The sequence below is a fragment of the Rhinolophus hipposideros genome, assembly GCF_964194185.1.
Source record: "Rhinolophus hipposideros genome assembly, chromosome: 22".
Lineage (NCBI taxonomy): Eukaryota > Metazoa > Chordata > Mammalia > Chiroptera > Rhinolophidae > Rhinolophus > Rhinolophus hipposideros.
This window is the reverse complement of record NC_138068.1, coordinates 23,687,325-23,702,442: the sequence shown is the minus strand read 5'-3', so window position 1 is coordinate 23,702,442 and position 15,118 is coordinate 23,687,325. Positions and strand designations below refer to the sequence as shown.

The 15,118-nt window shown below is 44.3% G+C and overlaps 1 protein-coding gene across 2 annotated transcripts in view; it reads right to left on the bottom strand.

Moving 5' to 3' along the window:
- Positions 1–327: 327 nt before the first annotated feature.
- PSMF1 (proteasome inhibitor subunit 1) overlaps positions 328–15,118 on the bottom strand; it is a 33,881-nt gene continuing 19,090 nt past the window's right edge. The window contains exons 5-7 of one of the 2 annotated variants that reach the window (XM_081034701.1): positions 4,321–4,374; positions 3,034–3,192; positions 328–2,500 (exon numbers count right to left, since the gene is read on the bottom strand). In XM_081034701.1, the coding sequence (XP_080890827.1) occupies positions 2,449–2,500; positions 3,034–3,192; positions 4,321–4,374 (265 nt within the window). In that variant the 3' untranslated portion in view covers positions 328–2,448. The remainder of the gene's footprint in view (positions 2,501–3,033; positions 3,193–4,320; positions 4,375–15,118) is intronic. The other variant, XM_081034702.1, reaches the window with a different exon arrangement.

The window sequence follows — 15,118 nt, the reverse complement described above, 5'->3', positions numbered from 1 at the left end:
GGGTGAACTTTAAAACATTAAATGAAAGAAGCCAGACACAAAAGGCCATGTATTATGTGATTCCATTTGCAAGAATTGTCCAGAATTGGCAAATCTTTAGAGATAGACGAGTAGTTGCTTGGGGCTGGGAGTGGGGGAATGGAGAGTGACTGTAAATGGGTCTGGGGTTTCTTTTTGGGGTGGTGAAAACGTTCAGGAATTAGATACGGTGGTGGATGAATACATAACACTGTGAATATACTAAAAATCACTTAATCGCACACTTTCACGAGGGTGAACTTTATGGGTATGTGAATCGTATGTCAATAAAGTTATGAAAAAAAGAGGAACAGGTATTAAGTGCGACATTTATTAAGGCTCCACAGAATATGCACCTGAACCCCTCCCACTGCTGCTTGGTGATTCCTCGTGGTGGAAGGAGGGAAGTGGCCCCGACCACAAGCACTGACATCTCGACCTGGAAGTTCCTAAAGGCCCCGACGTAACAACTAACATACTGTCTGTGCCTCTCAATGTCCTTGATGCAAGGAGACCCCCCCATACACAAAATGGCCGATTCTGCAGATGAATCACTAAAGCTTCTGTTTTCAGAAGACAGAATTATGTACATGGCTGTCCTTTCGACCTTTGCTACTAGAAAATCTAAGTGGCAAACATTGTTTCGGTCTTGTCTTTTCTTTGACTCGGGTCCTAAAAGTTAGATCTACCTTCCCTGCTTATCTGATGGTCTCAGGTCTGATGTTTCTTTAAATGTTTCCTTTTATAATAAAGGATGCTTTTATGAGCACATTGCCCCAGGTCCTTTTGGCAGTGGGTATGGTCCAATTTCAAAACAAAAACATCCCACCCATCTGCTGACCTGTAAGGAAGAACACTGACCGGTGATTTCATCTGTAGCTCTGCCTGACCCAGAGCAGAGATGTTCTAAGGGATTCACTGTGGTCTCCGACTATCAGTGCGTGAGAGGAGCCCGCCAGGAATGCCCAGGGCGCCGCTCATGCTAGCCGCCCCACCCAGGCCCAGTCTCCATCCGAGGCCCGTGTGCCAGGTCAGTAACTTGCTCTCGGGCAGGGCAGACAGGCAGTGCCACACATTAGCAGACACCTCAGGAAGGCTGTGGGAGCCCCATGCACAGATAAGTAACAGGTCCTAATGTACGGGGAGGAACCCAAGGAGCCGAGGAGTGAGACCCACCCATGCTGAAAACGCTGGCTGTGAAGCCAAAGTGCCTCGTGCTTTGATCGCTCGCCTCTGAGCCTGGCGCTCTATGCTGCTCGTCCCACTCCAGCACAGGGGCTCGTCACTGACAACGTCTGTCAGGCCTCGGGCTGAAAAGGATCGCGAAAACACCCAAGGTCAGGTGGGCCTGGACGGAGGCCACGAGCGTCCAGAGGTGGGGCTCCTGAGGGGTGAAATGCCTTCCTGGGTTGTTTTTCGCTTGACTAACTCCTCCATCCACCAGCCACTGGCTTCCACAGGCTGGTTTCCCTGCTCCTCTCGAAGTTCAACACCAGGCTCAGATGGAGCCCACGCTGCTGTGCTTGCTTGGGCTCCCGGGGAGATGAGAGGCACAGAGTTACAGACTCTGTGGGTAAATACCACACACAACCTGCAACCTTCAACCTTTTCCTTTTGCCTGTTCCTAAGGGTCGCCATACAGAGGCAGACACCAGAAAGTTTCAGAGTAGGAAGGGCACCTCACATGTCACAGGTGGGCACAAAGGCCCTGGGAGGGGAAGGGACTTAGGGTCACTTAGGAAGTTAGTGTTAAAAATGAGATTAGCTTTCAGGTCTGTTCTGTTTATAGGCCGCCACTGCTCAGGCACAGACAGACCCAGAGGATGGGCTCACATGCAAGTCACCCTTGTGACCTATGGGCTTTCCAGTCACTCATTTTCATCCATGGGGCCAGACTGGGACCCATCTTAGTGATGTCAAGAGAAATAGCAATTTATGAAGGGAAGGTGCTGGAGAAGCAAGAATGGGCCCTGGGTAGGAAAAGAGTTATTTAGCTTCACAAAGATTCAGTCTCGAAAGGCTCATAATTAGAAGGAACTGTGCAGTAAAGAAAAGTAAGTGGGAGACGGCAACATGATTTTTGTATTGACATTTGGTTCTTAATAATATCATCCAAAATGCGTTCTGTTCTCATAGCACTGCATCGGGTCGAGGGTATATGTTGCCGGAGTCTCCTTTGGGAAGGGGGGAGGGGCTGGTGGGGAGAGAGAGACAAACTGATTTCTCTTTGGGACCTATATGCAGCCAGGTGGAGAGCTGCAGCAGGCGCCTTGGCTCTGACAGAGGGTGGGGAGGCAATCCCAGCCGGCCTGCAAACACATGGGTACAGTCCCTTGCCCCCAGCCCGTAAAAACACGGTTGCTGACGGGGCCAGTGGTGGCAGCTCCAGGAGAGTGAAGGAAAGGATGGGATGTTACATTCTTGAGGCCTTCATAGGTACATGTCATCGAAGCCCGGCGGGGGAAGATGGTCTGGGTTAGGTCTGGAATGGAAAGAGGGGCTGGTGAGTTGGAGTGATGGAAGGCCAAGGGCACACAGGCACACAGGACCCTGAGCTGAGGGAGCCTGCCCTTCACGATGATGTGGGGGTTTGTGGAGTTTCAGAGCATGCGCTCCAGAGCCAGCCTGGCTGGGATTGAATCCTGATTTTTCCATCTCGGGTAAGTTACTTCATCTTTCAGGGCCTCGATCTCTGCATCTGTAAAATGTGGATACTAATACCTACCTGCAAGTGTTGCTACAAGGATCCAGTGAGTTCCTGAAATGTGCTAAACTTCCAGTAAGTGAGTAGCTCCTCCTTCTCTGGGTCCTCCCTGAAGGGAGCTGGGGGAAGGGAGGCACTGAGGGATGGGGAGCTCCCGAAGCTCCAGGGGAGCATCAGACAGGGTCTCCAGGAGGCTCCACTCTCTTGGCAGTGGGGGATGGGCCTAGTGGCAACTCTGTGGCTTTATTCCTGTAACACTGAGCTGAGCTGCCATCAAGTCCTGCTTCTAGTATACCTGAGTGAATACCTACCCAGATGGGCTGGTCCCAGTTGGTCCAAAGGGGTCAAAGCGCGCTCCCGGGGGCACAGCGCCTGGAGGAAGCCGGTTTGGGAGGCCTGAGGATGGGTCAATAAGAACTCTTGGGAAGCCGGATCTCAGGGGATCCACAATCATGCCACCTCTCCGACACCTGACGCAAGAAGGAAAAATGGGTCAGCAGGTGTAACAGGGAGCTGCTGGGAGAAGAGGCAAAGGAGGAGAGAATGGACTAAGAATGTCTGGGATATTCCCTCTGGGTGGTTCAAGCAGATACATGGGGATGGCTGCCTGAGTGGCACCAGGCAAAAACAAAAAGCATACCTTCCCTGGTATGCACGGCCTGGACTTTCGGCTCTCCAGCCTCCCTGAGCCCACAAAACTGACATCCCTGCCATGTCCTACACCCAGGGGAGACACTTTGATCAGGAACAGGTGCCAGAACTTACCAAGGTCAATGCAGAACCATTCCAAGGCCCTGCAGGGCACTACTTTAGGTCTAAGGCCTAATAAGAGCCTTGAGACAATTCATGCTGCTAGCTTTTTGGCTGTTTCCTTGAAGAGCTTCAGGGCAATCTATGGACTACCTGTGGGTCACCTGTCTGGCTCCTGACAGCGTTTGTCCCGCATGGAGTTCCATGAACCTGACCTCCTGTGCTCAAACTAGGACACATGAGCTGAGGTTCCCCTAAACGTTGAGGTCGCTGTTCAAGCTTAGCTGCAGACTTATGTGATTTCCCCACTGTCTGAAAATGAGATGCTCAAGTTGGGTCATTTTGCAGCAGAGGTTAAAATCCAGTCTGAATCATTTGGAGAAGACAGTGCACAGCTGAGGCTGTAGACACTTTGCTGAGAACCACATAGAGCCTAGTGGGGATCAGACACTCCCCTCATCAAGTGAGGTGACCTCTGAAGAGCAGTGAGTTTTCCTGAGGTCTGTAGCCCACTGTGTGCTCTTCAGTCTGTACCTGATAAGCTCACGTGGTACCCTGCTATCCAAGGGAGGGCTACTATCCTCCACAGGGCGAGCAGGGCCAGAAGTGACAGAGTAGCTGCTCCCTGGGCTTGCGCAGCCTCCGACCCCCAGCACTTGGAGCTCTCCTGCACTGCTCTGGGCACGGCAGAGCAGAACAAGTGGCAGTGATTTCTTAGCTGCTCAGCAACAACCTACCTCCTTCACCCCAAAGAAGACTGATAAAAAGCTCTAAAATTAGAAGATAAGCTGGGGCTAAAAGGCCATGAGAACGAGTTGTGTTGCTGCCACCTCCCCAGCAATACTCACCCAAAGGGGTCTAGGTCATCTCCCCCGACAGAAAACGGGCCCAGAGGATCACACCTGAAACAAACAAGGGACAATTACCATAAGTCCCAGAGCAGTGAGGAGCCTGGGCTCCCAGGGGCCTGAACCTGATGCCCGTGGGGTCACAGATGCACTCCCAGGCTTGGGGGACAGGCAAAACCCCTCCAGGAGACCATAACACAAGGGATATTTCAAAGTGGTCCTTGGCAAAGACTAACACTGATTAGTATTACAACAGCAATACTGCAAAGACCTGCACAAAACTAAAAACATGGAGGACCCCAATTCTGTAGGGAAAAAAAATATGAATGTGGTAACCTTCACATAAATTTTATTTTATTCACACCTTTCTCAAATTCCTAAACTCAGCATAAAGAACCAAGAACTTTTAGATGAGCAAATTATTCTAAAACCCAAACCCAAAAGCTAAGACGTAAAAGCTGCCAAGGGTGGAATGAGCTGGGCGCTCTCCTTCAGCCAGCACAATGCTCTTCAGCCTGTTGTCATTATGGTCCCTGCCTGACATGTTAATACCACAGGTACTGCATACCTGCTTACGCACTGTAGCCCATTGGACGGCCACAAGCCATTGTAACCGCCAAGATTTCTTCCACCTCCCACCAAGAACCAATTTTTGCCCTCATTGACAATGCATGAGCTAAGAGCATAAATCAGTGAGTGCTTTCTGGAGATTCTGTTACATATATAGAAACAAAATATATCTATCTTTCAAAAGCCTTATGTATCCTTATAGTCTTTGACCCAATAATTTTATGTCTAGGCATCAATCTGAAAGAAAGAATACAGAATTCAAATTAAAATATCATCATAAAAACTTTAATCAAGGGAACTGGATCGGCCTAAATGGGGACCAGTTTAGGTACATTATGGTATGTCCTAAATGCAGCCACCATGGAAACAGTATTCTTAGAATGTTTTTAAAATGCTGTGGAAAAATGCTATGCTCTCATGCAAACTATGGGAGAAAAGGGGATTATCAATAGCCTAGGAAATCAACTGCGAAGAGTGTGTGTGTGTGTGTGTGTGTAAATAAAACTAGAAAGAAGCATACTAAAAATATAAACAGTGACAGTTATACCTGGGTGGGGAGTTTCTTCTTTCAATTTCCTGTGTTTTTTTTTTTTCTATAAAGGATATGAATATAGATATAATTAAAAAAAGAGTTAGTATTTGAAAAAGTGGTCTTTGGAACCTGCTTGGAGCCCCGGCAAGCAATTCAAACCTGACAGTTCTGGGGCATGGCAGTTTCCTGCCAGACCTCAGAAGAGCCTTGTAAACAGCAGCTAATCTGAGCTTACATGTAAGAAGCCATTAATTAAAGAACTGGGAAAAAATCCAAAAGTAGGTGCTTCTCCAGTCAGCTCTACCTCATGGGCCGGAAAGGATATTGTGATTGAGGTGAACTAGGCTTCCAAGGAAAGGAATTTTTCCTGCCCTAGGTTACTGTTCCCAAGGCTTGGCTCATGGAGCTGGCAGTCAGTTTTTGGTGGTCGCTGGTCTTTCAACGTCCTTCCGGCCTCACTCGACAGACCAGATGGTGCCAATAGGTAGCAAAGCAGTTTACCAAACACCTCCACAAACTGCCCCCCTCCGAGCAGCCAACAGAAGGGGCTTTCAGTGGCTATAAAAACGCCCAGGAGAACAGAACCTGGACAGCTCCTGAAACATGCAGTCATGTCTGTTTTTCTCTCCCGGGCCACAGCGTGGAGAGGGGACAACATGACATGGAGAACAATGGGCGCTAGAAAGGCCGCTGCCAGGCCCAGCCCAACAATTTGTGTACTTGAAACTGTCACAGCACGTCCTTTAGGCTTACACTCAACAGTCTCGCTGCAACACATGCGCATTCCCGTGAGTTCATGAAGTACACGCGAAGAACTCATTTAAAAATAGTCTCAGTCCTGGATGTGCTGAATGAGGCTCTAGGGATTTTTAAAAAGAAGGTAATTTTTGTACATCGTCTCTGAAATCCAGCCCCTACTACTTCATCTGGTAATCAACTGAAGGAAAGAGTGTTGTACACTAACCCTGTGTGGCTCGGCCCACTGGACAAAAGGGGCCCCTCTAAGGGCCTTGATCCTCACCACACATAATTTCCTTCTCGTACGCTCCCCTCTCCTCTGAGATAGAAACAACACGCTTCTTTTGGGCACACAAACCCAGGTGACACCATTTGAATGGCTGAGGTGCTCTGGTGAACTGGAAAGGCCTCAGGACTGGAATTCAGAGATGGGCTCTGAACTCTGGGTGGGGAATCACAGATAACTGTGACCCCACAGCTCAGGTTCGGGTCCCTGGTTGGCAGGGGTCTGTCACAAAAACCTCTGCATCTCGGTCTAAGTCTAAGTAGAAAGTCTAAGTAGTAACACTCATAGGGTCTGCTAGTGATGGTGAAACATAGTATTGGACATGAACAGACAGGAAAAGCCTGGAAGAGCAGATTAATAGCAGCCACCACTATTCATTGAGAACTTTCTTTGTGTCGGGCACTATGCTAAATTTAGTTTTTAAAAGATTAAAATTTTAAATTTAATTTTCTGAATAGGTAATGCACTTACCAGTTACAAAATTCAAGAGTAAAAAAGGATATAAAGATCCATAATCTGAGGCTAGCTGTGTTTTGGAATTCGGAATTTTTTGTATTTCAGAAAGGTCAGTACATCATGAGTACACCTAACATATATTGTGGAACACTCCCAAGCAGCGCTCTGTAACTAAATACCCTAATATTTCTGCAAAATGAATGAGTACCCACAAGTAGGATAAATGAAGATACAAGGAGCTTCATGCCACTTCAGGTCAGGTTTTGCAACCAAACGAGGTTTATCAGCAATCTTATGGAAAAAACGTTGCTTTTCAGAGCTCTTTTGATTTCAGAATTGTAGATTCATAAAAGTAAAAAAATCTCCCTCTCATCCCTGTCCCCCCAGCCTACCAAGTCTTCCCACACACAACTAATAACATCAGTTTCTTGTATGTCCTTCCAAAGATACTCTGCATATATGAGCAAATATGAATCCCCCCAATTTTTTAATAGATGGATGTCCTGAGCTCCTTCTGTACATTATCTTATTTCATCTTTGCAGCAGCCCTCTGGGTACATGAGCTTGTTAGTTCAGGAATACGATTGATAGTATGTGTTGCCGATGACAAAATTCAAGTTTTCAAGTGAAAATTAGCAATCTGGAAGTTTGTATTTACCACTAGCTTGATGGCTTCCAAATACAGATGGTGAGGAAATCGATAATATTAATGAATGAGATTTTCTGACATTGTGTAATAAATTGTGTCAACGTTTAGCAGATCTGCACATCTCAGTGATATTTTCTAAACAACTAATACGTGATCTTCCAATATTACGCATGGGTACAAGACCCATTCTAGGGGCATGACAGACCAGTGGATTTCAACGTAATAATGTACAGAAAGTTCACCAATATGGATTCAGATTCCGCTTTACAACTAACCTTTAAAGAAACTATCGCTTGTCAAGTTCTGGTATAATGCAAAGAAGCACATCCACAATTATTTTGATAGGTTATCAAACTACTCCTCTCCTTTCCAACAACCTATCTATGTTAAGGGTTGAACAAAAACATTATCACCTACAGACTAAATACAGAAGGAGAAATAAGAATTTAGCTGTCTTCTATGTCTGATATTAAAGAGATTTACAACGATGTAAAACAATGACACTCTTCTCACTAATTTTTTTCTGTTTTGGAAAACATAGTTCCTTTCATAAAATTTATTATTTATGTTAACACATAATGGATTTATTATTATTATTTTAAAATGAATGAATAAATGCGTATTTTAAAATTCCCAGCTATAATCTCTAATATGGTAAATATTGATAGATACTACTCAAACAAATAAGAGCTCTTTGGGGTTCTCAATAATTTTTGAGAATGCAAGAGGATTCCTGAGACCAAAAAGTTTGAGATCTGCCAGATTAGGAAATGTAACGCAAGGAAGTAATAAATAAATAAATAAATAAATAAACAAACAAATTTATATACAGATGTTCAGAGTGTACAATTTAAAATGAAATATTGGACATGCTTCAACTACTCCACTGAGGCTAGGCAAACGACACAGCATAATAAAATATCAGACACTAAAAAAAAGATGTTTAGGGCTTCAGTCAATGAATTATGAAAATTTAAAAAGGAAACATAGAACACAAATACCAGGAGCATTAAAAAATATGTAACGATACAGACTGATTGGGATTAAAATGAATTTTGAATGACATAAATAAGAGCTTTGCACCAGGATTTATTTTTAGCAAAGCTGGTTAAGCATAGGAAAACTTGCTTTTTCAACACAGCGAACAAGATGTGGGGCATAGAGTCTCCTGACTGAGGACAGATGGAGCAAAGGGAAATTGGTTAGAACTGTAATGACAATAATGAAAAAAAAAAGTTAGGCTTCGATAAAAACAAAACTTCCCTTACATACGGGCTGTTTTCAGTAATTCTTCCCTCAAGATCTCAGTAGCACGAGACCTACTTTACCCCCTCAATTCTCCATCACAACAGAATGTCCTCTCCATCAAAATCAGCATCAAACCAGCAGACCCCGTATCCTTTGACAAGCTCTGGACACAAATCACCCCACACTGCGAGAAGCAAGTCACTAGGCACTAGGGAAGAGAAACCCACTTTGGTTTGCATTTGAAGGTTTCCAGGTATGGGGTAGGCAAGATGGGGTGTAGAAGGTGAGGGGTGAGACACAGGGCTGTGCAGTGTGGGGAGGGGCGCGGGCTGCTGTTTCCTGCTAGGAGGGCAAGCCACGCTGTTCAGGGATGGGGTAATGAACACTCTGCAGCACCAGATGGGCCTGCGGCTATACTGCTCTTTCCCTTCTCTCCGCCCCAAGGCCCCACCCCCAAATTGGGTATTTGAGGGAAAAACAAAAAGGTGAAAGTGTGAGTGCCTGGTTGCCCAGCAACATGGAGAGGGGAGCTATAATAAAGGAATTGGTGTCATCACAGACATCTGTGCTACAGAGAAAGGGGGCTAGCAAAGAGTGGGGGTGGAGGGAGGAGAAGGGGGCTACAGAGACAAGACCTGACAGGTTTGTCAACCCACTAGTGTCTGACAAAAAGTCTCCTAAACATCCCGCCTCCTCTTCCAACCATCTCATCCAGTTCAGTGTCCAAGTCCTGGGAGATAGGCTTGCTTGACGAAGACCTCATTGGGGGTGGGGGCGGGGAGCAGGGGATGGATTTTTCTCCATAATCAGTGTATGCTCACTACTTTGAACTTGTACACAAAGTTATTACATGAACTAAAACTGAAGGGTACAGTGGGGAAAGCTTCTGAGATCCACGTAAAGCCCAGTGTTCACCCTCCCAATTAGATAATTCTGAGAAGTTATGCTACCTCCCTATTCACTGTCTCCTCCTCCTATAAAGTGGGGACGCCACCGATCTTCTTGGAGGGCTGTCTGAAAGATGAACAACCATAAAAGCAAGCACTGGTTCCGTGGTCACCACTTGGTGGACAGCTAAGAAATGGCAGTTGTTCCTATCCTCAATAATGGCAGCCAATGCTGGTAGGAAAACAATGTCCTGGTCTACATGCAGTCACACAACACGCCCTCCGGGCCAATATTCTCACACCTGAGTGGCTCCACTCACCAAAGTCTTTTCTTGGGGTGGGGTTTGGGGAGGAGGCTAGGTATTTAATAACATAAAACAAGGTTCTCAATGGGGAGATCCTCTACTCATTACACCTTCAGTCTTGTCCTCATCTCTGCTGCTACTGCATGGGACCCACTGAATGTTTACTGAACATTTACTATATTCTGAGCAATGAGATGAACACATGATATCCATCACCAAATTCAACCCTAAGACACCTCTGAGACAGGCATAATAATCCCAAAGTGCAGCTGAGGAAACCAAGGCTCTGGGGGGCTAAATGTGCTCATTGAAAGACAGGTAGAGCTACAAGATCGGGATTGGAACCCAGCCAACCAACCTCCAAAGCCTGTGCTCCTAACTACCACATAATGCCCACTCCTTGACATGGGGGGTGGGTGGGGTGGCAGGAAGAAGGGGGACAAACCTCGCCTGCTCAGAGTGGTGTATAATAGGACGAGACTTGGCCTCCTGCCCTACCCCCTCCAACCCACCAGGCTCTTTAGCCGAAGGCACCACTGCCCTCATCAGAATCCTTCAGTAGTTTCCATGGGGAGACGCAAGTACTTCGCATCAGGGGCCTTCCAAAATCTAGTCCCATCCTCCTCAGCTGTTGTATCCTAGAATTCCAGACACGAATTCTTTCTCTAGCCACCTTCAAGAACAGTCCCATGCTTTCAGACCTTGATGCCTCTGGCCTACTGTTCCCAAAGCCTTGAATAACCTATCCCCTGAAAGAAATAATTCAGACACGTAAAAAGGAAAAAAGAAAAGGAGTTTACGGAATCCTTCTCTTCCCAAGAAGACACAGCTCAGGCAGCACCTCCTCCAAGAAGCCTTTCCCGGGGTAGCCATGAAGGGTCTCTGTGCTAACGTTGTAAGTGGCAGCTACCACTTTTATTTACTGACCTACTCCTATCTCCCACATCAGAGGGAGAGCATGTGCCTCAAGAGTAGGAGCCCAGTCCTAGGGATCCCTAACCCACGGGGAAACATTAGATGAATAGAGAACTCATAAAAAATGTACAAGGCATAGGTCCAGGTGATGGAGATACAAAGAGGTTAAAAAGTGGGGCAAAGGGGATTCACACCTGAAAAAAAGCCAATAATTTTAGATAAAAAATAACCAAGCGGTAGTGTTATCAAGGGTGAGGTGAACCCCAGGGCTGGGGGGCCAGGGGTTTCGGCCAATGAAAAGAACACCAAGGGCAGGAAGGGGTAGGGCTGGCTGTGCCTGCAGCAGACCTATGATTGGCTGAGACCATTCCCAGCCTCTCTCACCTTTTGGGCCTGGAACATCTATACCCACATCTTCCCCAAGCCTTTCTCAGCCCAAAGACCCAGAGCCTTCACTTAGCAAAGGTTCCTGAACTGAGGCCCACACCACTCACTTGGTAATTCTCCACCGCGATAGGGAGCATTGTATCCTGCCCCTTCCCCAAGTGTGGAAGCCTGCCCTGGGCTCTGCAACCCGCTCACCACCACCCCCCACCACCCACACCCGGCTCTAACCACAATGCCCGTGCTTCCAGCAGCGCTCTGCACAGGACAGGCCTTCAGGCTGGAACACCCTTTCTACCCCACTCTGCTCGGCTAACATCTCCTTCTTGGGACAGCCTTCCCTGACCACCACGGGTGGTTCAGGTTCCTCTTTCTAGGAGCTCCCAAGTACCTGCTGTTCATCCCCTATGCGATGAGCTGAGAGTAGGCGACAGGATGGCATCACTGGTCTTTGTAAAGCAAAGCGGCTAGATCTAGTGCCTCACCCATAGTGAGCTCAATAAGTACCAGAGACTTAAGAACCTAAGTGGCTCCTCAGCATCTACTCTTTGAATTATTGTTTATTTTGAAATAATTACCCATGAATGTATGGATTATTTTTGGACTCAATTCTATTCCCTGGCTTTACGACTATCCTTCTGCCAGCATCACACTGTCTTAATTACTGAAGCGTCGTAGTAAGCTTTAAAATTAAGTGTGAGTCCTCCAATGTGTTTCTTTTTCAAGATCTTTTTTTTTCTTCAACCAGCTATTGGGGTTCCCTTGCATTTCCATATGAATTTTAAGATCAGCTTGCAAATTTCTAAAAAACAAAACAAAACAAAACAAAACCCTAGAAACAAAAAAGCTCTGGGATTTTGATTGGGATTGCACTGAGTATGTAGATCAACTTGGGGAGTACTGAGAATATTAAGTCTTCCTATCCATGAACACAGGGATGTCTTTCCATTATTTAGATCTTCCTTAATTTATTTCAACAATGTTTTATAGTACTCAGTATACAAGTTTTGCACTTCTTTTGTTAAATTTATTCTTTTGGGGGTTACTGTAAATGGAATCAGGTCCTTAATTTCATTTCCAGATTGTTCAAAGCCGACATACAGAAATACAACTGATTTTTATTCATCCTTTATCCTGTCATGTTGCTGAATTCGTTTATTAGTTCTAACAGGTTTTTTTTTAATTCCTTGGTATATTCTAGACACAAGATCCAATGTCATTGTCAACAGAGATTGCTTACTTTCTAATCTAGATACCTTTTATTTCTTTTTCTTGAGTGACTGCCCTAGCTAGGATCTCAAGTACCATGTTGTATAAAAGTCACAAGAGCACAGTCCTTGCTTGTTCCTGATCGTAGGGCAAAGCCTTCCCTCTTTCTCCTTTATGTGGGATGTTAGCTGTGGTCTTTTTGCAGAGGCTCTTTATTAGGTTGACAGCATTTCCTTCTATTGCTGAATGCTTTTATCATGAAAGTTTGTTGGATTTTGCAAATGCTTTTTTCCCTGTCTATTTGAAATGAGCATGTGGGTTTTTTTTTTTTAAATCCTTTGTTCTATTAATATGATGCATTACACTGATTTATTTTCAGATGTTAAACTAACCATTCCTGGAATAAATTTCATTTGGTCATGTTGTGTAATCCTTTTTATGTGTGGCTGGATTTGTTTTGCAGGTATTTTGTTGAGGACTTTTATATCTGTATTCACAAGGGATACTGGTTTGTAGTTTTCTTGTGACACCTTTGATTTTGTTATCAGGGTAATACTGGCCTCTGAGAATGAGTTGGGAAGTGTCCCTTCCTCTTCTATTTTTTGAAAGAGTTTGTGAAGGATTAGTATTAATGAAACATTCATTATTAAAGAAATTTTCAAATGGACCAAAAAATAGTAAAAATAGTAATAACTTATGAATCCCTACGCATCCTTCCACTCAGTTTCAGTAATTATCAATATTGTACTATTCTTATTTCACCTATACTCATTTCCCAATGTCTGATTCTTTCGGGGGGGGTGTAAAATTATTTTAAAGCAAATCCCAGACATATCATTTCACCCTTAAAGACTTACATATATATATAAAGACATATATATATATATATTTATATATATATAAAGACATATATATATACACACACATATATAAAGACATATATATATACACATACATATACATATAGATGTATATATATGTAAATATATCTCTAACAGACTTTTTTTTAACATAACCAAAATTTAATTATTTCACCTAACAAAATTAACAGTCATTCCTAATGTTATCTAATACCTGGTCCATGTTCAAATTTCCCCAAATGTTTCAAAATGATTTTTAGAATTAGCGTGAATCAAGATCTAAACAAAGTCCAACACCGTATTTAGTTGGTACGACTCTTTTAATAACAGCCCCCTTCTCTCTTTTCTCCCCATGGCCTTCATTTATTTGATGAAAAAAATAAGTTTAATTTATTGTGTAAAAATTTTTCATGTTCCATTTTTGGCTGGAACACATGTATTCTCCTATCCCCCCTACTTCTTTTAAAGTGGGAGTTCAATCTAGACACAAATTGCTGTAAACTTACTTATTAGAAGACATTTAGTGTCTGGCTGTCCATTTTCAGTGTTAAGATTGATCTATGGGGGTTCAGGGGCTGCCAGCCTGATCCATCTATTATAAAGTTCCCCACCAACATTTGACCTACTGGTTTTAGCAACCACTGATAATTTGTGCCCAGGTGTATGATTTCAGTAGAAATTGCAACACGGTGATTTTCTAATCATTTCAGTTCCTCCAAGGCTAGGATTTGTTTACCTTCACAATCATAGACTCACAATCATAGACTCCAGGTCTATGATTCCCAAATCAGTATGGCACAGCCTGCAGGTGCCACTGTGGAAGTCCTGGGGACATTTTTGCTTGTCACGGTGTCTGGAGAGGCCTCATGGCATTTACAGGCAGAGACCAGCTGCTGCATGCTCACAATTCACAGCTGAATTCCACATAATGAAGAACGACCTGTATCCCACACAGCTTTCGAAGTCTGGTTAGACACTCATGAGATATAAATCACCTGAGTCCAAGACCACTTCTATATGAACACAAAGTATTTTTTATACTGCACTAATGCAAATTTTTCCAGGACGATAACTATGATGTAATCGAAGCAACACTGTCCATCTACTACTTTTGTTTGCCATTCTCCTAAGGGCTGTTCATTGTTTCAGCAAAGTCATGTTGGTAACAGCAACAGTTTGTATATTTCAGCTGCTGATATAACACATCTGTATGTGCCAGCTTTTGTAACTGTTGAATTCAAGATAACTCTACATACAACTGCAAACGTCTATGTTTCCAGTGAAATCTTGCTCGGGCATTTACACAGTGAAAAACACATCATCTTATTACTAATTACTCTCTTTTTACTTTCCATTTATTTCATAGTTAGGATTTTATACCGATTCCTTTTGAAACTGTACATTCTGTAAGTTAGATTATCTGTGAATTCCATTTTGAGAGAGTAAAGGAGATTTTACAGAATATTTAGTTTGAAACGGGTAAGTCTGAGAGAGCTGAGAATTTTCTACTTAAAGTCTAAAACCCTCCTCCAACTTGACCGCTGTCCAGGGCATATTCTTAAATCTTGCCACCATATTCTGGGTACATCACAGCCAGAACCTTGTGCTGGGTGTGAGGACACCTGGACCCCAGCCCTGCTCTGTCTCTTTATTAGTGGCTTGTGACCTCAGGCAGTCATCTTACCTCTGTTCCTGTCTATAAAAGAAGAAGGTTAGATCAGACAAGCTGTTCTAATGTTTCAACCACTTTTTATTATTC